This window comes from Pleurodeles waltl, chromosome 7, assembly GCF_031143425.1.
Source record: "Pleurodeles waltl isolate 20211129_DDA chromosome 7, aPleWal1.hap1.20221129, whole genome shotgun sequence".
Lineage (NCBI taxonomy): Eukaryota > Metazoa > Chordata > Amphibia > Caudata > Salamandridae > Pleurodeles > Pleurodeles waltl.
Genome location: NC_090446.1, coordinates 43,745,272 through 43,771,163, shown reverse-complemented (window position 1 = coordinate 43,771,163; position 25,892 = coordinate 43,745,272). Strand labels below are relative to the sequence as shown.

Here is a 25,892-nt window from a genome sequence, read left to right as displayed (position 1 = left end):
CAGATGCTCTGCAGATTTGTGTCAAAATGAAAAAAAAAAAAAAAAACATTTTTGGTGCCAGGCGGACCTACACCCACTAGGTCTAGGGGAGTTAGGATATACCTGCCCTGTCCTCAATGTTTTTTTTGCACTGTTTATAACTCAGGACCGAGGTGGTCATTAAGAGTCTTGTGGTCCCTGGACCTCCATGGTGGATGGTGGTGGTTGCACCGCCGCTGTCCCCGGCGGAGCGGAGAGCGCCAAATTACGAGCACAGGGAGATAGAACCAACAGAACACAGCCAAGTCGCCACTTGAATCGTCACTGCGGACGGACCGCCGCAGCTAGTGGCAGCCATATCCAGGCGGGCAGTGAAGCAGTTTCCCACGTTCCTATTATGAGGCTGCACACTGCTAGGATTTCCGGGACGCGGTCGCACCACCACGAAAAGTCTGGCGGAAACGAATCACTCAAAAGGAGAACACTTTGCAAGTTGCAAGTCTTCCCAATGCTCCTGCTGGCTATTGAACTCCAGGACCAGCGACTGGCGACGAAGACACCAACCGTAAGTACACCGCCTAGCACACACTGGAGGTAAGGATATTAGTACACACACAACACACACCACAGCAAGTCACTCACACACACACACACGCAAAACAAACACTCTGTACCAACACATATACACATACACACACTCACACACACCAAATCGCATATTCACCACACATACATGTGGAAGGAAAGCCAAGACAAGGTTATTACCAATGTACACCAATGGTACAGTGCTGTATATATATATATATATATATATATATATATATATATATATAATATATATATATATAATATATATATACTATATATTATATATATATAAAATATAAAACATTAAAAGTAACATAATAAACAACGTACAATTGGGCGCCAAGGCCAAGTCCATAAAGTCCATAGTGCCTCCTGATTGCAAACTGCTGGCCTCCACTGGGCAGGGGCATCAATGGGGCATGTAGTTACCTCAGGGGTGAGGGAGGGGGTTGGGGGGTGGTGGTTGGCGTTTGGAAGGGGGGGTCCTTAGGTTTGGTGGTAGGTATCCTTAGGCTTGGGTGGGGGGGGGTTGGGCTTAGATTTTGATTTTAGTGGAGCGGGTTTGGGTTTTGGCTTGGGAGGGGTGACTGTGAACTTGGGTGGGGGTGGAAAACTTAGGTGGGGGGAAGGGGTGAGGGCGTCGACCAGTGTGAGGACTAGGAGGTGGAAGACAGGGGTGTAGGGAGAGTAACAGGGCGTTTGGGAGGCTAGGGACAAGTTCACTGATGGGTGACTGTGGGCGTTTAGATGTAGTGGGAGGAGGGGAAAGAGATGCAGGGAGATGGCAGGGGGGATGTGTGAGTGAATGTTGTAGTGGGTTTGGTGGACTGTACCTAGGACTTGGGAGAGGGCCACCTGGGCAGACTGTTGTTGTTGCTGCCCTGTCCCTTAGATCACAGGCCCCCTCCAATTACACCTGGCACCCTGTTGTCTGTGCCCCTGGCACAGTGTGCCTACTCCCAGTAGCACCAGGACCTTCATTGTCTTGAGTGTGTGCCCTTGACTCTGGCCCCTGTACTGTGGGGCGCACTTCTGATTGACCCGTCCCTGAAGCACTGGTTTTGGGGAGGAAAGCCTGGCTGAGGTGTGGCTGCCACATGGGAGGGGAAGTCTGGGTGTGTCCAGGGTGTGCCTGCTGGGTATGGACTGACCAGTTGTCCCTGATGGGCCAGGCAAGTTGTCACTGTCTGGAAATCCACTGGGACCTTCATCCTGTGGAGGGCGGTCTGACCCTGATATCCTCAGGTGTGTGGTGGCTAGTGGCAGTGGCAAGTGGCAGCGGCAGCGGGGACCTGTGTATAGAAAGGGAGTGAGTTCAATTTTGTAGAGGTCTTTGTTGGCCACATCATGTGATGCATGGCGTAGCCTGGCTTGCTTCCCAGTGATGGCTATGACTGCTGCAGTGATGACATTGTTTGGGGGATACAGATTGTCCATTGTTTCAATGTGCCATTGAGGGTTGAAGAAAGTGGATAACATTGCTGTCAATGCCATGTGTTGGAACGCAGTCGAGGCTGCCAGTTGGGGTGGGATGTGGTTTGGTTTTCCATGCAGGTATTCTACTGTGCATTGGACTGTGATCCTCTGATAGGGAGTGTTGCATTGTGGGGGTTGTGTTGCTTGGCTTTGTGTTTGGTATCCGTGCATTGGGGGTAACTGTGTGGGGATAGTGGCAGTGGGGTGGTGTGGTATGCAGGGAGGGGAGTGGGGTGCCTCGGGGTGGAGAAGTATAGGTTGGGATGGATTGTGGAGTGATGGGTGGCGGGGATGCATGCTTGGCAGTAGTGGCTTAATCCTGGGGGTGCTGTCGATCCCTCCGATGATTCCAGTCAGGCTTTCAGGATGCATGACGTCCAAGACCTCCTCCTCTCAGGATGTTAGCCCAAGGGGTGGAGGTGGGGGCCCACTGCCAGTCTTGTTCCCGGCGATCTGGTGCCTGGATGCCATGGAATGCACCTTCCCCTGTAGGTCATTCCACCTCCCTTGTGCCTGGATGTGTGCCCACTGAGTTGATCCTGTCAACGATCCTCTGCCATAACTCCATTTTCCTTGCCATTGATGTTTGCTGGACCTGGACTCCGAAAAGGTGTGACAATTGTCAGCGAAACATGAGTGATTTTGGCGGTACCATTTTGGTGGGGAGTGGAGGTGTTTGGTTGTTGGTGCAGGTGGGTTGTGGTGTTGGGGTGTGAGTGTGAGGTATGCCTAGTGCAAAACGTGCAGTTTGTATAGTGCGTGTGCTGAGTGTGCAGTGTGAATATGCCTGTCGTGTATGTGATCTGTGTAAATGGGTTGTCGCAATGTATGCTGTTTGTAGGATTCACAAGGAATTGTGTTGTGTATGGGATGCTGTTTTATAGTGCAATGAACAGGTGTGTGTGGTTTGTGTATGTGTCTCAGGTGTGGGGTCTTCAAACTGTCCAATGTGGTGTTGCCTACTATTGACAGTACCTTTTGGAACCGCGGACGGTGTGCGCTGCCAATCGTGTTCGCCATGCATGGACTGCTGGGCAGGGTGACTGACACATGATAGGGGCAGACAGAATGGTGGTTGGACAGTTCTTTTGCTGTCGGTCGGCCTGGCGGTTTGGTTGCAGTATTCTGCAGGGCGGTCTTGCCCGGAAACCGCCAAAGTGCTAATGAGGGCCTGAGTCCCAGGTTCTAACATGGCTGCCACCACTTCATGGTTGATGTGTGGTGGCAGCAAGTCCGATCTCAACTTGAGATCTGTTACATCCACAAAGGTTTTGCGTCCCTAGATATAATAAATTGCTCAAAAAATACTGAACGGATTTACACTAGATCACAAAAAGCACTTTTCTGGACAATGATCTAGGTTTCTGCCAAATTTGGTGTCAATTCTGCTCAGAAGTTTGGGGTGTAGCTGCATCTAAACTTCCTCCGGAAACATGAATGGGGCAAATTTTCTACCGGGCCCCCCTTTTTTCTCAGTCCCAGCTTGATGGATCACCCTGAAAGTTTCCATGTGCAAACCATGTCAAAAAAATAACATTGTTTTTCAAATGTTTTGTGGAGATTCTGCAAACAGCACCAAAGTTATTCACAACACACAAAAAAAGGCAAAACTTTGGCACTGATGTGATTGATGATTTTCATGAAACATTCCAAAAGAATCTCTTTTTGCCAGGTTTGTGTGTGGAAAGTTTTGGCTTATCTATCAGGAGAGGGGCTGAGAAAAAGAGGTCCCAAAACACTAAATCCCCATGCATTTTCCATAGACTCCTTTAAGATGCACTACCCCAAAAAATGCTGAACGGAATTGCATCAAATTAGACAGAAAGCTAACCTGTGGTCTGTAGATTTTGCCTTTTCTAATTTGTTGTAAATCCTATCAGTAGTTTTTGAGAAATAAAGGTTTAAAATGATAGTATATGGGAAGTTAGTCAACAGGAGTGTTTTGAGAGCCGCAGGAGTGCCAGTTTAAAAATAATCACTCCGATTGGTCCAGGGAGCTCTTTTTTACCTTGGGGCATCTTGCTCCGGCAGGAGAGCCCGAATCTCGCAGGAAGTGAGTGTTCTGATTGGCTGCCAGCAACTTGAGGAAATAGTTGCTAGTTGCTGGTTACCATTACAGGGCTTGGGGATTTAGTCTCATGTCCTGAAATAACAAAAAAATGATATAAGCGGGCAACGGCCAGAATGTCCTGCTCCCCTAGGCTCTGTGGGAAAGGCACAGAGGGACACCCCATCTCGGACAAAAAAAACCAAAAAAACAGCAATATTTGTTTGTGATCATGCAGGACTCCCATGGAACTGCAGCAAAAAAAACAACATAGCAGCATGGGCTACATTCTTTATTAAGGGGGGGCACGTAGCCCCTGCCCACATTGTTTTGGACCCCAGGGTCTCCATCCCTCAGGGCTTAATATAGTTATTAAGGGGAAGTGGCATAGACCCCCCTTCCTGAACCATAGTCAGCCCTGGGGACCACATGCCATGAGGCTCAATGTTTTTAATGAGGATTGGTGAGGCAAGTGGTCCCCCCTTCCTGAGCCTCAATAAGGCCCTAGAGACTTCATCTCCCAGCTGCCGTAATTTAACATTAAAGAGAAGGGGGGGTGCTTTCCTCCCCTCTAGCAATTTTTGCCTCCAGGGAATCCATCCCCTGGGTCTCAATTTAGTAATTTAGACAAGGTCAATGCATTTATTAATGGGAAGGGTACTGTTTTTTGCCCTGGGGGACCCCATTGCTTGGTGCCCAATGTTTTTATCAAGGTTTAGGAGGGCTGCATGGCCAGCTTGCTCAAGCCTTGAAAATTCCCCGGATACCACATCCCCCAGAGCTGGTTCACTTGCTGTGTCCCAGGGAGCACACCCCCAGAACACAACAGTTTTATTTCTTGAACCGGCTAGGGCAGAGAAACATGTAGTTGCTCCCCATCTGGTGGGAAGCATATTCAAAAATTCAGCCAAACAGAAGCAAACACTTAGGGCCAGATTTATGAATAATTTGTGCATCACAAAATGTTGTTTTTATTATTTAATTTCAATTGCAAAACCTGTTTTCCATTGGCAAGTTGCCTAGAAGTAACACAAAGAAGCGCAAACTGCTGCTTTGATTACTTAACATCAAGGGGGCATTACATTGGTGGTAAACCATTCATGCTTTTGATGCAAAACCCTATCTTCTAAAAAATTGAGACAGGGTTTTTGCATCAAAAATGAACAACACTTGAAAGTATGTGTTAAAAGAATTGCTTAAATTTCTCCTTTATTTTCCAACTTTGCATGTCTGCTACGCTGCACAACACCCATACAAAATAGGCAAAGTTTTCAAGTTTGTCTAGGCATAGTATTTTCCCTTAGTATACCCTTCCAATGCAAAATCTATGCTAGACTCACACACACACCCTTGCACTATGGTACAAAGGTGTGTGCCTGGCACTCAGGAGCAAAATTCTATGCCTGCGCTAGGGAGAGGGGAAGAGAAAGCCACAACACAACATAACACAACATTTTATACTGCTGTACTGTGCTACATGAGAATTTAGTAAATGTGGCCCAAAGTCTGCTCCCAACCAGTTGAAGCTTTAAACATGTTCCCTCATGCTGGGAGCTAACTTGAGATCTGTTTCTCTGCATGCACTTATGCAGGCAGGGAAACAAAAATACAGATTGCTCCCAGCCCGAGGGAACAGCATAAATAGCTTCTTTGAGAAAAGGTCAAAGCCAATTTAGGGCCTCCTGCTTTGCACCTATTTTGCTCAACTTGCGAGCTAAGATGGCATGGTTGACGATGATGAATGTTACACTCAGGTCAAGGAGCATGATAGCTGCCATTCCTTCCGTGTCTAAACTTTGTTATACCTTCTCTGTTACCAATAGCATGGCTGATTCCGTGCTGTATTTAGGACGGAAATCATTTTGAGTCAGGTCAAGTAGCGAGTTTTCCCCTAAGTGCAGGGAGAGGTGCTGGTTGATATGTTTCTCTAGGACTTTAACGATAAACGACAGCAAGGAGATGGGTCACTGGCAATACAGGATCAAGGTTAGCTTTGCTTTTTTTTGTAGCCGTTTGACTACCGCATATTTCCATTCTCAGGGACTGAGCCTGCGGTGATGGAAAGGTATAGTAGATCACAGATGATACGGAATGTTTCTTGTCTTCCATCCCGTAAAACATGGGGGGGGGGGCAGGATCCAAGGAGGACCTGGATTTCACTTTCCTTGAGAGGTCCAAGAGTGTATCTTCAGTAATTGGGGGAAAGCTATAGAGGCCTTGGGCCATGGGCACTGTATCTATTATAGTCGACGGTGCTTCTCTCCCCTTTAGAAGTTCACTGAAAATACAGGAGACTTTGTTCTGAAAGTAGGCTGCAAGTTCATTGCAGTGTCTCTCTGCAGGGTAATATGGGGGTTTGCATCTAAATTTGCACTTTCTAAGTCCCTCTAACATACTAAAGTAATGAAAGAAATTGAATTTATATGTGATAACCATTGGATAAAGGCAGAACACACTTGGTAACAGCCCACCACAAAACCTTACTTATCAAACAATCAATTAATCCTAATAATGCAAGGGCTTCTGTGTCTTGCAGGTTGATATTTAGCAGGAGTGAAACATTGAAGATAGAACAAAAGTTTTGTGAGTAAATCTCTCAGGCAAAATCCTCAGGTCTGCAAGCGCTGGATAGAATTAAGGGGCATAAAATGCCAGATCTATATTTACTCCTGCAGCAGCAGGAGACGGTGGACAGTAGGGCAGCCCGGGGGAAAAGACAAAGGCACAGGACTTAAACCTCACCCCCACTTCACCCACTTTTTGACTGCTAAGAGCATGCAGGTGAATGTAGGCCTAAATGGGACACATAGCTAATAAATATGTAAAGCATGATGCTGTTCAACTGGTTTGTTTCCTGTTTACGTCTCCTTCTAAAAGCTCACAGTGTGACCACAGAGGTGTACATCACAGTGAGCTCCACTGTACACATTTTAAAATATAGCCCGGAGTTACTGAATAAAAGAAGAGAATCTTTCATTACAAATACCAAGAACAAATGTGTTTGTGAAAATTTGCGTATGTTACCGAACATTTGGCTCCTGGAGCAGTATAAGATAAACTGGTGGGGTTTGGATTTTTTCGCATTAATAGATGTTCATTAAAATGGGGTTAATGACAGAAAATAATGCTCCACACTGTCCTGCAGTATTTTATATTTAATAAATGTGTTAACTAGACTAGTTAATGTCCTTCAAACATACACAAACAATAAATAAACAGGACTGTACAGTCACTCTGTCCAGCAGTGGCCCTTCATTCCAGTGATCCTGACTTTAGGAGTGCACATATGAGGTTTTTCTTCCTGTAGATTAAGTCCACGAGGCATCAGCCACATTTACATTTGCATAGATTTCACACATCAGAAAGCAGCATCCATATTTGCTGAACAGAACCAGATCTACTAAGATAGGCATGCTGGTGTTATCCCCTGCAGTAGCATAACAACTGCAACTGTGCTGAGGGGGCCCCCTAGATCTGGAGGCCCCTGCACTGTGTGAGCTGTGGGGGCCTTTGTTACACCACTGATCCGCTGTACTGGTGATTGTTTGATCACCCGGATAGCATTTGTACCTGATGCATACCTTTCCAGTACAAGTTCCTATGCATGGTCAGATGCATTCGTGTGTGCTGTGTCTTGGTCCTTGGGTGACTCAGTCCATTCCCAGGTATTTTCACCTGCTTCCTTTAGCTGAGAGTTTTCAGATATGTGGATTTAGGTTTAACTTGTATCAGTATAGTGCTTCATTTGGGGCACACAGTCTTGCCTGGTATCCCTGTGGTTCTAAGCTCTGAGCCATGCTGCAGTTTCTGAAGCCACCACTGACATCACCTATGGTCAGCATGCTTACCAGTCAAAGCAGATTCTTGTAGTGGGTGTTCTGTTGGGTCACCCAAGCCAAGCCTGCGTGCACCCATTACACCCAAGGACAAGCAAATATGTGAGATTTCCTGCAGGAAATGTTTTTTTTCCTGTCCCTTTGATGATCCAGGGTCTTAGTTATTAACAGTGTAACAGGTACAGTGTGGCCTTGGTCCAAGAGGCCAAGGACCCCACTGCTCCTGATTATAGCTATTTGTACAATCAAACTCAGGCATGGGACATTAACTTTTCTTGCTTATATGAGGTTCCAAAGTAACCTTGTTATGGCATTTCTATGAACCACACATCTATTGGATGTCTCACTTCAACATGAGAGGAAACGGGCTCAGAGCCCCAACACTTTATCAGATGTCTGTGAATTCTAAACACCTTGTCTGTTTGTCTGCAACCTCTGCTGCCCCCCCCCCAAACTGCCACTATTTTTAAGTTATCCATGTTTGTTCATTCCTGAGTCACAGCTGAAAACCCTTTATCTTGCTCTCTGACTAGTTAATGTTATCCTTGCTGAGTCTTGACTGAACGTCTTTTGGTGCCCTGGCCCTGCAGCCACCATTCCCTTAATATGGCAGGCAAGAGGAGGTGCCTACCATTGTCTCTAAAGAACACTCAAACATCAGCGTTATTAATGACTGGGAGCTGCCCCTGCCCCAAGGCCTTAATTTGCTAAAGAGGATTATTGTCCCTTACATGGAAATAACAATTGCCCAGACCCCATGGTGCCTCTGAGGACAATTCAAGTGCCCAGAATGCCGTGCTGATTAGAACAGCACCCCTAAAGTACTGCAGTGTGCACAGTTATTGGTGGTGAATACCCCTGCTATCCATGGATGATACTGAGAAAAGTCCCACAAATAAGTGTATGTGAGTCTCTTGTGGTGAACTGTGGACCACCAGTAGCAGTGTCAAGACTGGCAATCCTCCATCATCCATTATTAATTGGATGTCAACGGTTGCTTTTGTCACAATAGTTTCAGTAATAAAGTTTTTATGTAACCCAGATGGAGCAGATTGGAAAATATGATGTTCTTATAAATAACACATTAGGTGATTGTGCTAGTTTGGCAAGGATAAAAAGTAAATGGATAGGCCAAAAATTTTAAGAGGTGGGAGGGTCAAGCTGAGTTTTTTTACAACAGAGGGGGGACTAAGGCTGCTTTACAAACAGTCTGTACCATTCCGGAAAGAAGTAAGGAATTGCACAAGATGGGAGTAATATTGTTAGTGAGTTTCTTCAATTGATGTTTGGGGCAAGAATCAAGAGGAGAAGCAGAAGGGAGTGAAGACAGTTTCTTTAAAACCTGATCAGCGGTAGAAGGATCAGATTAAGACCTGGATGCAGTATTGATACTAATATGAAGAGAGATGTGTTGGGAAGTCTCAAGACTCTTATTTAAATGCCCAAAGGTGCTAGTAAGATTGAATATATTGTCATGAAAAAGTCAGATAGCTTATTACAACTACACTTTAAGGACTTTCTTCCTTATGTTCTGAATAGGTTTCAGGGCATCCAAAACTCGGCTCTACACATGGTCTGCTGGATCAGGAAATAGGATCCGTCCTTAGCTGCTCAAGAAACCATGACATCATTATAGTTCATTTAGCCTTTAGAAATGTCCTGAAAGCCTTCCTTTTGTGACTAAGGCCCATATTTAAAGGCAAATGACGGTGCCTGGAGCTTCCCCGTAATTGGCATCGCTGCGCTCCGTCATTTTCCCAATGCAGGGATGTGCCATATTTAATTAAATACGGCACACCCCTGTGTTTTCCATTGCGCATGCCCACAGCAACACCCATTGCACGCCCCTTCCATGCAAAGGGCTGCGTGTGAAGGGTTTGTATTTACACAGTGGCGTCAAGCCACAAAACATGGCTTAACGCCCGCTTGTAAATATGGCGCAGGGCATTGAACAACCAGAGCATAACGTAAAGTGACGCTCCGGTGCTCCTAGGGGTTCATAAATATGCCCCTCAAAATGATGAGGTTTCTTTGGGACCTTTTTTAGCTAGAGCAATGACGCTAATTGATGAGTAAAAGCTCTCTCCAGAAGCCTACATTTAATCAAATGATTGCCAAGGTCAGCAGTATGCCATAATAGAGTGGCACTTGACTGGGACTACTTGTTATGTGCAATAGCGTGGTGCTTCAGTGCACTTCATGTAGGTGCTTAAATCGAAAAGGTTGAGTAAACTCCATATATTGAAACCTGAAGACCTGAAGACTCATGCTTAAGCCAGAACTCTTCAGTGGACTGCATAATCATGCCCTCTTGTTAAAGCATGTCTCATAAACTTGTTTATTCTTGACATTAAGGAAAACCCCTATTGCTCTCATGAGGAAGTATTTTGAACTACCCACAACACCTTGCATGCTTTGATGGAGTGCTGTAGCTGACAAGGTGTGCTTGCTTTGTGTTAATGACCTTTACGTTCAAAATATAAATATACATCATTATTGATATACCCCTATGGGCAGATACATTTTTAGCTCTTGTAATGGAAATAGAAAAAAACGTACATTATATTGTACCACTGAAATATCCTGAAGTGCTTCCTTTGTGACCCTCTGCAGCAATGTAATATTCTCAGGGGTCCAGGGCAGGAGGTTCAAGTCAGAGGGCCTGTTGGGAAACAAAAGATAGACTGGTTAAACAAGCCGCTTTTTTGTCTCTATTGATTTTATCACTAATAGCGAATATTACAAATAGCAAATTGGAAGTCAAATGTACCTTTAGAAGCTACACAAACAAAGCCCTCAAATTAGGGCTCAGGTTCCTGGAGTCCTTCTGCACTTAGAAATATCTCCCATCACTGAGGCTAACAGGGTACATCAAAGGTAGACCACCCCCTCTAAAGTATTCCAAACAATACAGATGTTACTGATTGGTGGGCAGTGGCAGCACCTGCTACCTCTGACATGGCCTTTGTTTCCTCAGGTACTGTTCTCCATGATCTGAGGGGTTACCAAGAAAGCAGCACAACCATACTCAAGACACTAAAACACTACTCCTGGATTTATCTTGCTCTTCTCAACCTCTCTGTAATAACTAGGAGCCTGTTGTGAGGCTACGTGTGTCAAAAGGAGTACATCCTGTGATGTCACTACTGATTAATAGATTAGTGATGTCATGTCAGCTATGACTGGTTAATATATATTGTTGGACCTGGCCCTCTCTGCGGGGTCACCCATGCACATATTTGTTGGCTTTAGGACACTGCTGACCAGTGCTAAAGTGCTTGTACTCACTGTCGTAAAACATGGTTAAATTGGCTTATCCCCAATTGGCATATTAAATGTAGTTATAAGTCCATTGTGGAGCGGTATTAAATGTACCCAGGGCTTGTAAAATAAATGCTACTATTAAGCATGCAGCACTTATTGTGCCACCCACTTAAGTAGTACCTTTAACATGTCCAAGGCCTGCCAATACAGCCTGAATCCACAGGTTAACTGCCATGTTGAATTGAAAATACAACCGCAGTGCAAGTCTTAAAACCCCCTTTTATTAATATAAGTCACCCTAAGGTAGGCCCTAGGTAACCCATAGGCAGTGTTATCTGTAATTAAAAGGTTGGACATGTAGTTTGAATGTTTACATGTCCTGGTAGCGAAAAAGTCCCACATTTGTTTTTTACTACTGTGAGGCGTACCCCTCCCACAGATGACATTGTGAATTCCTCATAACATTTAATAAGCTGTAATTTCTAATTGGGAGCAGGTACTTAAACCATGTTGTGTGTCTTTGGAATTGTGATGTAAATCCCTATTTAATGGTAACAGCAGTTTTTGTATTAGAATTTTGAAAATGCCACTTTTTGAAAGTTGGCATTTTCCTGCCCTTGGCCCTTTTGTGCATATAGCCTGCCTTGGGTCACCTGTATAGGTGTAACTGACATTTAGACTTTGTGAATTCCTCCCAGACATACAATAGAGGAATTAGTTATGCCTGGATGGTTATCTTCTGGCAGGATGTGGGGGACTGAGCACAGACCCACTTGCAACTGAAAAGGGAGTGCTATTCTCTCACACAAAAGACCTAACAACTACACATTATCCCTGCAGCCAGCTTGCAGTCAGGGCAGTGGAGTCAGGAAATTCCATGCACTTCAAAGCTTCTGTCTAGAAGCTTCTTCCACCTTCCAGAAGGAGGGCACAAGGGTATGAAAACTGAGCGCCAGACACAAATTCTTCAGTTTACTCCTAGACCTGCGGAATGACTCTCAAGGGACTGCCTGCTGCGTTGACCTGCTATGCACTCTGCAAGACTGATTTGTGGTACTTGAAAGAACTATTTGGCTGCCTGGAATATGTCTTGAACCCTCAGAATCCAGTCATGTCGTTGAGCCCTGCATCTTCAGCTGAATCAAGGACCACCAGAGTGACTCCAAGGGCTAGTTTGCTGGCCTCCTGTTCAGAGCCACCGGGACACAGAAAGCTATCACTATATTGAACCTGCACCTGGACCCATCCTGGGTGAGTCCTGAACCCTCAGAAATTTGATCAGATGGCTGGAGCACTCCTGTTTTCATGGATGGTGTAATGTGTTTTCCATTTAAATTGTGTACAATAGGGTAGTGCCTTCTGATGGAAGGAGTAACAAATACCAAATGTTGCTCTTTCCACACCAGTGGTAGTGTACCCGAATTGCACCACTTCTATCCCAAAAAGGGATATCCACTATTTCATCAATAGTTGCAACCAGAAAATAAAATCAACAAAAAATGTTCCAGAAAATACTCTTTAGATTTCCAAATAAAATTCCTTTTTAATTCATGTCCAAAACAATGAAATTCAGTGCATTCTAATCATTTTTATTTCCATACAAAACAGTGTTTGCATTTTTATGCTGCAAACTTAAAAAATCCCAATGCATTTCGAGCTCTCTTCAGGGGATATGTGAACTCTGTGGAGTAATGAAACGGTGAAATGAGTAAAAAGCTCCATGCATGTCCTCTGGGTTACACAAGTAGCTCCCTATCCTTCACGTCACAAAGACCATGCAGTGGCGCTGTTGGCATTCTTAAAAGGTGGTTGAAGACGCATGCACCGAATATCATAAACACTCATGAGGAATATTCAATTCATTGTGCTTAAACAACTAGTGATGAAAAAGCTCAGTGGTGTCAAGTTTTGGTGGAATGAGGATTGTGGTTGTAAACAGAAATTAACATTCAAGGTATATGTTATGATTGTGCTAGCGGAAACAAACAATTGAGGTGTGTAAATGGCAAAGTGAGACAGCCTGTATTTTACTGGCTGCTTGTGTGGTAAGTAAAACCGCAAATGTCAAAATACTGTGTGTTCTTGCAACTTGGCGATGTGCAAGTGTATTCTCTATGCTAGTACCATCTCTGGTATTAGGAGATTAAGGGCCAGATGTAGCAAATTCTGGCATTGCGACTCCCTGACACCATCCGCGAGTCGCAAGGGGGCTGCAAAGGTCCACCTCATTAATAATAATGAGGTGGGTCGATATTTGCGACCCCCTTGCGAGTCGCAGCACTCACAGGGATGGTGGCCTGCTGGAGACAGCAGACCACCATGTCTGTGACTGCTTTTCAATAATCACCTTTGGGATGCAACCGCATTTCCCTGATAAAAAAGCTGGGCCCCAGTGCCCTCCTCCTCGTGTTAAATGTGCCAGGCCCCAGGGATAAGTTACATATTTAAAATCAATTAAATAATTAGCAATGTATAGCTAATTGCTAATTAAATATTACTTAATTAACTACCCAGCCTACAGCCCTACAAACATAGCAGTCTGAAACTCAAATATGATTAAAATAATAAAATAGTCCATAATTTAAATATTTAAAATCCAATTAAATAATTCATGAAGAATTCAATAATAACAAATTAAATAAATTCCCACCCTATAGCGCTACAAACCTTGCATCCCACAAATAAAATATTAGTACAATAAATCTGTGTTCCATATTTTACATAATCAAAAAATATTAAACATTTAATTAAAAATGAAAATTAAATTATTATTTAATTATTGCTTAACTTCCCATCCTTGACCCCATCAAGCCTTGGGGTGATGGTTTCTGAGCATTGGCATTATCTCCGGAATGATTTTCTTTATTTGCTGATTGTTTTAAGTTCAGTTTGACTCCTGTCTTGTTGTTCCAGGGTCGGGAGGTCAAAGTTAATCAGAAAATGGTCTGATCAAATTCATGGAGAGATATGTAAGTTGATAGTTATATGGCGGAATGACAGAAAGGACAGAGGTTGTACTTATGATCAGTAGATGCCACCTCTGGAATCATCAATGCTGGTCCCTGGAAAAGGGTTCTCTTCCCATTCCTGAAGACTTAGCAAAACTTCTGGATGTGCAGATAGAAAGCAGCCTCTCAAAGAGAGTCCAGCATATTCTTGCTTGGAGTGACTAGGAAGTTAAATGAATGTTGGTTCACTAAAATGACAGGGGTAGTGGAACCCTTTGATTTAAATGGCATTACAGGAAAAAACACCATTTGATGACCCTCTGGCCCTAAATTACAGGAATAAATGCGATACATGCTCCTGGTAATATCACAATATTTGATGTCACTGAAGCCTGGTGTCTATCTCAGGGAGACAATGTGTTGGTAACTCACACAGTGATGCACACAAAATACATTTAAAAAGCAATAATGGGCAGGCCATATTGTACTAATTACTATGGAGCCCCTATTGCATAGGAACTACCTTATTTGAATTAATCATTCCTTAATACTCTTTGCAGGATTTGGATCATGAACACTTGTAAGCACTATCACAACACATACTTTTCATGTTTTCAGAATAATGGTTCGAGGCAACGGGTTAAAAAATATGTATGTTTTTTAATTTTCTGAATATTATTTTACATTCTAAACAGTGCGCATTGCTCTTCTGGAAGTATTTATTTTACCAAACTAATCTCCCAGTAAAAGCTGTTTAAAGTACATTACCCTCATTAAAATACTGGTTACTGACTGTCCTTGCACTATTCTAGGCACTGTTTTTGCAGCCTATGGTGCCAAAGGTCGCCATGACACGTTAGTGTCCTTCTTATTTGTGGAAGCTATTAAAATGTAATCTTAGTTCCGATTGGGTCAAGAGTAGATCATGTAAACTTTAAATGCCTGAGACTTCCTACAAATCACCTATATCGATTTAAAGTAGTGACCAGCTAATCCTTAAGGCCCATATATATACTTTTTAGCACCTCATTTCCATCCTTTTTTACGCAAATTCGGCACAAACTTACAAAATACAATTATATTTTGTAAGTTTGCACCATTCTTGCGTTAAAAATGACGCAAATGCAGCGCTAAAAAGTATAAATATAGCCCTAAGTGCCTAAACAATCCAATGCAACATATTTGCTGAAGCAGATTCACTGGCTACCACTGAATAAGTGGATGAACTTTAAACCTTGCTGCTTACCTTTCAAGGCACTACATGAAACAGCAGCATCATTTGATACACATCCATTCATGCCTTACGCTCATCCTCAGCAAACAATTTAACATTACGCAGACCGGTCAAAGAAAGATCAGGAGGTCACAATGTCTCTGTTCAATCACCAGCACTGTGAAGCTGTCTTCTGGAGCAGCTATTAGCTGAAATATAATTTAGGTCCCTCAGAAATAACTAAAGAAAATGGGGTTTTAACAAGAATATCTGTGCTGAATCTTCTCCGTTCGGTCATTTTCCACACTATGGGGCACATCACAACATTGGCGGTCCCACCACGGGACCGCTAATGCCACAGGGAGGACGCCACCATCATGCCGGCGGTGAACCTCCCAGTCCTAGTACAATGTTCCCACCAGGTAAACCGATGGGAACATTGTAATTACAGCATTCACACCAGTAAGACCAGCGGGAACAGTGCTACGGTGTTGGTATCAGCTCCCTTAAGGGAGCCAATGCCGCTACCGTAGCACTACAACACTCTCCAAAGAAGATAGTACGCATTCAGATAGTGCTGGGCATAGTATGGGCATGGGCAGTCCAGGGACCGACCATGGCCCCTAGCACTGGCTTTTCACCAGCCTTTCCATGGTGGGGTGACCGCCACGGAAAGGCTGGGGGAAAGCTGAGTTGTAATCAGCAGTACCGCCGGGGCTGAGCACAACTCAGACTGCCATCTATCCATCAAGAACCATGATTCTGGCTGTGACGGTGGTCCCCTGGTGAGTCTGCCTGCCAGGGTTGTAATGTGGTGGTCGGACTGCCTGGAGTGCAGCGGTCCAACCATCACCAGGAGTCTGGTGGTCCTCGGTCTGCCTGACTCCGTAATGAGGCCCTATATCTTTCTTAATTCTTTGATAAAAAGATCTACACACTTGGAGCAAGAAACCAGTGGTGAACATGGGCTATATAAGCTTTCCTCAATTTAACATAGCATAGGATACACATATAATTCTAGCACACCACTGAACCTAGAGTGGATATACCAAAATTGTTTGATCTATTAAATACCTGCAGGGTTGTTACGTGGTGAATCCATGTTAGTTTTTATTGGGACTCAGAGGTTAGCTTAGCCTTTGGCTTGCAGGCCTGTTTTATGCCATTTATTTTATTATTTCTTTTAAGATGGCTGCCTTTGTTTATGGTTATAGAAATGTTTTGATTTATCTCAATAGTGCCACTCTGTGAAGGCTTAACTATCAGCATCATAATCAGTGATGTACGTAGTTATTATCATCAAGACCCTTTATCACTCACGTTTGAATGGAAAAAAATGTACACTTGTCAGGGATTGTTTATATATTTGCTGCCACCAGTCTGCCTTCTTATCAATCATTTGGGAAGATTCCTACATCAGGGGTCCTACATGATCTGAATAAATACATCTCACACTGACAAGGTCATTAGAGGGGTTCTTTCCTGATGCCATTAACGCTATCTATGCTGCACATCACCTCGCTGCAGACTTCAGCTTTGTGTCACCACGGAGTCTGTTCTATAGGCCTCATTCCAAAGATAACAAGGGTTGAGGGGCACTTCTCATGGACATGGTACAGGCAGATTAGGTTTATCACACCTAGCTCTCATTAGGGTAAAGATTAGGTTATATTTTGCTAGGGATTTTATATCTCATGTTTTTGAAATATGGTGCTCTCATCTTCACCATTCTGCTTCCTTTATTATTCATTATCATTGCAACCCATGCATTTTATCGTAGATTGCAGTCTTTCCAATAAATATATTGAAACTATACTGCATCTCCTATATTGCCTGTGTGTGAATAATACTTGTTGCTAAACCAGAGAAAAAGATAACTTCTGTTCCACCACGACTCCCCTAAGATGTCGCACTCTAGAGTCCATGCGTAAGGCTGCCAGAAATCACCTTTTACTGTCTGGGTTTTAGGTGAGGTACTGCTTGTGAGCCGGGAGGGTTGGGCGGACAGTTGTCACTTGTTGTAGGATTGGCTTAGTCACCTACAAACAAAACTGCTGTCATTCCCAAACCAGCAGTCTCGCCTAAGAGTGAGAGTCCAACTGCGACATTACCTGAGTCAATCACTTGCGGTCACACAGTGGGGTCTCTTTGATCAAGTTATTGATCCATACTATTGCCGCCAATAAGTCTCTCCAAGTTTTGAGTATCACCATGGTTGCAGGATGTGTATTACCAGAAGCCTGTCTCTCCTAAAGTAAACTAACCCACTTGCCACAGATCAGTTAATATGCCAGGTTCAATCCTGACCCAAATATCCAATGGTTAACCACTTACTGGTGCTAGGTGGTGAGAGAGTGCATGATATTCTCACACCCCAGACTTTATTGGGGAATAGGGGAGCAACACAGACCACTGACACTGTGTTTGTGTGAAAAAGTCTGCTTTATTGAAAAAGTTATATACATCTTATATATATAAATCTAGGCCTTAATGCCTCACTATATAAACCAGTTACATACATTAAACTACCCCCACTTCTTAAATGCCCCTCCCTCACAAACTTACATCTGCAAGGTTCTACCCCTCCCTGGGCTAAACTTCCTCGCTTGAGCCTTTAACTTCTCAATAGTTTCACTGCAACTTTTAACCTGTAACTAAGGTAACTTGTTAATGAACCTTATACTTTCTGCTTCGTCCAGGCGTGTGCTTTTCTACCCATCCCCTTGCCACCTGGATTGCCACTGTCAATAACTATAAACATAGCCAACCCAAGTCAACTCCTCTGCAACCACCTATACACTTGCTTCAAAGTGACGACCATACAATCAGCTACCCCTTGCACACCTGTCCCAACAAATGTGGTCCGGAAAACCTTGACATGCACCTCCAACGAATGCCTAATTTAGGGATGGAAGGATGGGGTCAAAGGAACCTGCCTAACAGCCAGCCACCTTGTTCTATTACCATAAAAAGGTGGCTGGCCTCTAACATGGCCGGCTTTAAAGCCCGATGCCCACACAGCCCAAAAGGAGCCCAAAAAACACTGAAGCAGTCACTGGACTGCTCCATTCCCCAAACTACCCTGGAGGGCAGACCTCCCCAATGGGGTCTTGGTCAGCTCTCCCCCAAGGCCGAATTGGAGAATAGGGGAGCAGCACAGACCGCTGACACCGTGTTCGTGAGAAAAAGGCTGCTTTCTTGAAACAGGTGCTCATCCCATATATAAACCTGGGCCTTCATGCCTTACAAAACTAAACCTATGTTAAACTACCCCTCATCCCTAAAATGCCTGTCCCCCCCACAAACTTACACCTGTAAATTCTTCCACTTCCTGGTCTAAACTTCCTGAAACTATTAACCTGTAACTAAGTTAACTTGTTAAAGAACTTTAAACTTCCTGCGTCGTCCAAATGTGCGCTTATCTACCTGTCCACTTTCAGCCTGAATTGCAGCTGTCAACAGCTATAAACTTGGCTAACCCAAGCCAATTCCTCGGCCAACCACCACCCAGAAAAAGAGGGTCACTGCACCTCCTTTTTCTGCCCCCCACCTTTGCCTGAGCCGGCAACAGGGGGCTGTTTAACATAATGCAAGGGCCTTAGCGATCACATTGTGAATCATTGCAAGAAATAAAGCTCTATTCCCTTTAAAGATAGGTGTACCCCGTTCCCAGGGAGGAACTCCAAAGTGTCATGTGTCAAGTCCTTATGCTCAATTCTGCCTATTCCTCACTGCCTACAGAATGTCCTCATCTCCTTGTTAACATTTAGCCCCTGATTATGAGTTTGGTGGGCAGACAAGCCCGCTTGCCAAACTCAACTCCAGGGGTCGGGTTACTGCCTATGCAGCAGCCCTCCAGCGCCCCTATTATAGGTTTTCTGCTCACCCAGTGGGAAACAGCCCACAGCATTTACTTGATTACAAGCCCGCTGCAATGTTGTGGTGCGTCAGGTGCCGTAGCAGCTAAGCAGACAGTGAAAAGTACAACAGGGCTGTTCATGAGGGCCGCTGCACTGCCAATGCTCCGGCACCCTGTCTCTGCCAACTTTTACATGGCGGTGCACTCTGAGGTGCTTGACTGGCCCCCGCCCTTAGCAATTGACAAGGGAATATCTGCCTGCACACTTGGAGCATTTGTGTTGAAAGTTACAATACTCCCTGGTGTACAACCTTTTATTGAAATCCCAACAGCCCCCCTGATTGTCCACTCTGTCCTTTTCCTGCTGTCCCCACCCCTCCTCAGCTGGGTTGCCCTTAAAAGAGGTGATATACAATGGGAAGGCTACTTGAAGTAAATATTGTCTTACCAGACTTGGGTGGGACTATGGTATGGTGCCAAAGATCAGTGTCTACCTCCCCCATTGCATGTCGGGGTCTGTCCCCATGCGCGCCCTAAACTCGTCATCGCACTGGACCCTTGCATAACCCCCATAGTTAATATGTGCCTTTCTACTGATAGCCATATACATAAACAATGTTAAACCCCTCTCCAGGTGTTAGAAAGGCAGACATCCAATTTCAATGGTCAGAGAGACCTTCGGACGCTTAGCCAACTCTGCTCCTCCTCTTTCGAGCTTTCCTTTGCCCTCAACTCCCTGTGTAACAGTTTCAATATTTCCCCATATTCTTTCTTTAGTGGCCTGCCCCAATGATTTAGAAACCCCCATACAGCATCTCCTTGATTTCTAATTTCTTGCTCTCTAGTGACCCTTTCTTGTCCTGTACCTATTCGCTTCCCCATCTTTGTCTTCACTGTTGCCGCCCACCTTGTCCTCTTCTGCTGTTGCCAACCCTCCCGCGTTCTTGTGAGCCCCCAGAGGTTAATTAAAAGCTTTGTTTCATGCCCCTGGCCCTAGTGACCTGAAGTCCTTCTCCTGAATCAGGGACCCATCCGTGCCTACCCCATATCAGTCACATACAACCCCTTCTGCAGCCGCATGTTGCTCCCCTGTGGATCTAATGCATCCATGCCAAATAAGATTTGCACCCTTCTGCACATCCCTGTGTGCCCCTCGATAATTCAGTCAATACCACATTTGCTCCCTCCCCCCAGCGCTGGCTTCCCCCACCCCTAACATGCCTAAACCCACCCCATGTCCCCTACCATGCTTGCCCTTCCAGCTAAGTCCCTCCTCTATGGCTGCCCTTAATTGGGCCCTCTCAGCCATGCTCCTTTCTTCCCAGCTGCCCCGTCCTACCTTTTATCCCTGAACTACTCCATCCACCGCTCAATGCTCTCTGCCTACTCTCTATAGCTCCTTTTCCCCTAATGGTTCCTTCGACAAAGCCCCTCCCTCTGACCTCCTTCCCTCTCCCTTTTTCATCATGTGCCCTTACATTAGCATGACCCCCACCTCACTGGCCATATTCAGGGGTTTTGTGCCCTGTGATAGTTTCAGTGGAGCACCACACTCTACTGTTAACTTGCCCTGAAATCTTTTCACAATATTTCCACGTGACACACCGATGGGCCCAGGTTGCCTGCCTGACATCATTAATGGCTAGGGGAAAAACTCATTCCCCACTGCCTCATGCTGATCCTCCTCTCCTCCCGTCTGTGATAGAAGCATACGCACAGTCGAGCGCACACGCAAAAGCTCTGCACCCCAAACTGCTGCATGTGACCTCGGGCTTCTCTCTACACCCTGGAGCATCCTGACCCCTTACCTCGGCACCTGCATTTGCCTGGATCTGGCACTACGAAAAACACACCCTCACTGCCTTAGTGACTCCCACTGAATCTCTCTGTGCCGCGCATCCTCCAGACATGCTGCCACTTACTACCAGGTCCAGTCACCCTGCTTTCTGAAGAAGCTGAAGGGCCCTGGCTACCTTCTCTTCAGCCGTCAAAGACATTGTCCAGTGTAAGTTCTGTTAAACCTGTTAACCTCATCAACACTTTCCGCACTCTCTAGGCCACGTTCACCTCACAATCAGCAAAGGAACCTGCCTAACAGCCAGCCACCTTGTTCTATTACCACAAAATGGTGGCTGACCTTTACCATTGCCTGGTTTAAAGCCCAATGCCCACATAGCCCAAAAGGAACCCAAACAATGCTGAAGCCGTCACTCTACTGCTCCATTCCCTAAACTACCCCAGGGGGCAGACCTCCTTGTGGTCAACAGCCCCCAAGACACCATTCCCCATATGAAAGACTCACTCATGCTTTTTGAGTAAGAATAAAATAGCTGTGCAAATAGCCTCCACTTTAATGTGGACATATTAGCAACAATGTACTTGAAAAATTGCTTATGTGCTTAGTAAACAATAAAGTCTAATTCAGTCCCCTCCACCCATCAAGCAGCTGAAGATGTAGTGCTTGCTCTCCATGTGTGGATAAAATTCCACAATACCCTTTTACAATTTTGAACAGTGATGCCCAAGTGGCTACATATTACAAAAAAAAGAAAACAATTAATGAGACCCTTAAGTCCATTCAACAGACCTCAGGTTGTGAATGTCAGAGCAGCTGTCCTTCTGGGCACTGAGGGTCAGGGCAGGAAATGTGTCAGGATGAATGGTGCACAATTTCCCTGTCCTTCCTATTGGTTACTCCTTTGGTCTTGTTCCCTATTGGGTCTGAAACTCTGTGCTAATTCCTATGCAGTCATTTGGAAAGTAGCAGACAGCCCCCAGCCCAGTTGAGCACTGAATTTAAACTCATTTAATGTATGATATTTTAGAATCCCAAAAGCCCTGCCAGTGCTGCGGGCCACCAAACAATGAGAGATCTGAACCCATATGACATTTGCACAAGTGGCCTTCCAGAAATATAGCTAGTGATGAGGGGGGGAATGCCTCTCCTGAGGTAAGTGTTTGAGGGCGTAAGGGCAATAAAAACAAAACTAACAGGCGCTGGCAAAATGTATGGTGTTGTACTCCAGCATTTTGGTTTTGTCATTGCTTCTTTGGTAGAGCTTTTGAAAATCTGTATTGTTGTAGAATCTATAGGACCCTCATCAACCTACAAAAATCACAAAAATAAACAAAAGACAAAAATATGTTTTTTGTCTCAAATATCACACACTGCTATTGTAGTCACTGGCACTTAAAAGTGGTACTTTGTATGCGGATGTGCTCCTTCTGAGAGGGCAGAATGGTGTCACTCACAGAGAAATTTGGCAGTGCTGTATGCTGTAATGAACAGAAGAAAAATGGGAATGACACAATCAAGAGTGTAGCTTGGGGGGTGTTTGGGGTGCTACACCCCCCTAATAAATGTATTCTGTAGTAAAGAGTTGGATACAGGTGTTTTCAGTTGGTTATGGTGAAGTATATGTTGGATTTCACTTGAGATTCTTACATGCAAACACGGACTAAAACACACACACACTTTCTGTCTCCTCTCCATTCTGAAGTTCTAAAACATTTTTACAAAATATTTTGATTTAGGTACCGCTAACAATCAGCACTGCTCTCACTTTCTCATGTCCTGCTTCTCAGATAATGTATTTTACTGTGATATGCCAGCGTGATTGTCAGGAAATCTGAAGCTCCCCCTCCCCCCACACCTTACTGACTAAGCTACAACCCTAGACACAGTAACAGACTGATGAATGAAGAGGGCTGGCAGAAAGCCCCTCTTAGTAATCATATCATATAGTAAAATCTAACAACACCTGAAAATGAAGGTCATTCAAAAGGTGGGCAAGACTGGAGCAATAGAGGTAAGGAAGTGAAGAGGAAAAAAGAGATGTTTACTGGAAGAAAAAGGCAACAACAAAAACATGGAGAAGCCTGAAGGGACAGTATGTTAGCCTGAGAACTGTACAGGAGGAGTCTGTCATGGAGGCATCAGAGAATAGGGTGAGTACAGCACTGAAAGGAAAGGGAAATCAGTAGGGATGAGTGAGAGCAAAGGTGTGATAGAAGGCAAGCTTACCATTTCTGATAGGGCTACACAGAGGCGAGAAAACCTAAGAAGGGGTCAAAACATTCCCATTGGGTTTCTGTGTGTGGGAGGGAAGCAAGAAGCATATTCCTGCTGTGTTAAAGTAATTGGCAAAATGACTAGAAACCATCCATGGATGCAGCTTCCAAGTCCACCAGCACACTGTGACTAGAGGGGCAAGAGAAGTTCCCTTAAGTAAGGAGACATGCCCATGCTGAGGAAAAAATACCTGGACTTTACAGCTGAAAAGAATAGTAGTGTATGGAGTCAGGGGTTGAAATGCAGCACAAGTGAAAACAAACTAAGTACCAATGCTAGAAATTGTCAATGCCAACAGGACATCTCTGTCACAGTGGCCAAAATTATGTGGACTATTTAGTTCATTCTGCACAATCATGTTTTTGGGGGCTCTCAGAACATCTGGTAAAGTCAGCCTGGTTGGCTGTGATGTAGGGACAAGCAAGCCCAGACAGAAAGAAGCAACTGAGGACAGGTTACAGATCAAGGCCGTGGGAAGCGTGTCCAGTAGAAAAGGTGAGAAACAACTTATAAATGCATAAGGTCAACATGGTACTGAGAGGTGAGAAGGGGGTAAGGGTGATGAGGAGATGTTTCAGTGGGGGTGCTTGGCATCATAATTTTGGTTTTTGTATATACTCATGGGAAGATGAAGACGTGTCACATTTAGATATATCAAGGAACAATTAGAACAATGACAATGCTGCAGTTGAGTTTATTGTTTAGAGTCAATAGTGAGCGGGAGAAAGAAACTGGAAGCACAATTATGAGCAATTTTCTTTAAGAGGTCTTCTGTGCCCCCATAGGCTGCACATTGAGGTACCTTAACCCTTTCCACTTTAATAAAACGCCTCCTATTTTCTCCCTCTTCTCTCCTCTCCCTCCTCTGCCTTCTGCAGTCTCCTCTGCCTCTTTTTTTATTGTTCCTGACTTAAATGGGTTTGTTATTAATGATGTAATAACCTTTACCTGTACCTGTGATCTTTTAACCCCTTCTGTGCCGCAGACGTAGTGGTTATGTCCTGCGGCACAGTGCTGCTGTGCCGAGGACGTAACCACTACGTCCTCGGCACACAGCCCAGAGGGAGCGCTCTCGCTCCCTCTGTGTGCTTCCCCCCACCCCCCCAAAGTCAGGGATGGAAGGGGAAGCCCTTCCCCTTCCACCCCCGACCCCCCCACCCCCCCATAATGACGTCAGCGCGCGATCGCGCGCTGACTTCATTATGGGGATTTCGCCGCACAGGAAGCCATTTGCTTCCTGTGCGGCGAACGGAGAAGAGGTGAGTTCCTCTTCCCGGTGGGTGGGGGGTTTGGGCTAAAGAGGCACCGGGGGAAAGGAAAGGCTTTTCCTTTCCCCCGGAGTCTCTTTGAGCATTCCTGCTGCCCGATCGCATTGCGATCGGGCAGCAGGAATGCCCACTAGACACCAGGGATTTGTTTTTTTTGTTTTTCTTCACTGTTTCTTGTTTGCGGGGAGCGGCCCCTTGGGCAAGGGTCGCTCCCCTTGTGGGGGCAATTAGTTATGGCCATTTCTGCCCCCCTTGGGGGCAGATTGGCCTACTTTTTAGGCGGATCTGCCCCCAAGGGGGGCAGAAACCACTGGATCACCAGGGATTTATATTTTCTGTGCATTTATGTTGGGGGGGGTGCCCCCTTGGGCAAGGGGCGCCCCCCCCAAGGGGGCAGAGAACTGTTGGCCTTTTCTGCCCCCCTTGGGGGCAGATCGGCCTATTTTTTTTAGGTCCATCTGCCCCCAAGGGGGGCAGAAGCCACTTAGGCACCAGGGATTGTGTGTGTAGTGAATGGGGGGGCGCCCCCTTGGGCAAGGGTCGCTCCCCTGTGGGGGGCATGTCCTTTAGGGCCATTTCTGCCCCCCTTGAGGGCAGATTGGCTACTTTTTAGCCAGATCTGCCCCCAAGGGGGGCAGAAAACACTAGATCACCAGGGTTTTTTATTTTTATGTGTATTTATGGGGGGGGGGTGCCCCCTTGGGCAAGGGGCGCCCCCCCCCAAGGGGGCAGAGAACTGTTGGCCTTTTCTGCCCCCCTTGGGGGCAAATCGGCCTATTTTTTTTAGGTCCATCTGCCCCCAAGGGGGGCAGAAGCCACTTAGGCACCAGGGATTGTGTGTGTAGTGGATGGGGGGGCGCCCCCTTGGGCAAGGGTCGCTCCCCTTTGGGGGGCATGTCTTTTAGGGCCATTTCTGCCCCCCTTGAGGGCAGATCAGCCTATTATTTTTAGGCTGATCTGCCCCCAAGGGGGGCAGAAACCACTAGAACGCCAGGGATTTTTTTTATGTGTTTATTTTTGTGGGGGGGCGTCCCCTTGGGCACGGGGCACCCCCCCAAGGGGGGCATTGACCTGTTGGCCATTTCTGCCCCCCCTGGGGGCAGATGGGCCTATTTTTCTAGACCCACCTGCCCCCAAGGGGGGGCAGAAGCCACGTAGACACCAGGGATAGTGTGTGTGTGTGTGTGTTAGTGGATGGGGGGGGGCTTGGGCAAGGGTCGCCCCCCACTTTGGGGGCACATGTACCCAGGCCATTTCTGCACCCCTTGGAGACAGATCAGCCTATTATTTTTAGGCTGATCTGCCCCCAAGGGGGGCAGAAACCACTAGAACGCCAGGGATT

General features: G+C 45.5%; 1 protein-coding gene across 1 annotated transcript in view; it reads right to left on the bottom strand.

The window, feature by feature from the left end:
• Nucleotides 1–25,892, bottom strand: part of LOC138247158 (putative DBH-like monooxygenase protein 2) — a 167,578-nt gene that overhangs the window by 22,966 nt on the left and 118,720 nt on the right. The window contains exon 12 of the mRNA XM_069201898.1: nucleotides 10,486–10,588. Coding sequence (XP_069057999.1) covers nucleotides 10,486–10,588 — 103 coding nt within the window. The remainder of the gene's footprint in view (nucleotides 1–10,485; nucleotides 10,589–25,892) is intronic.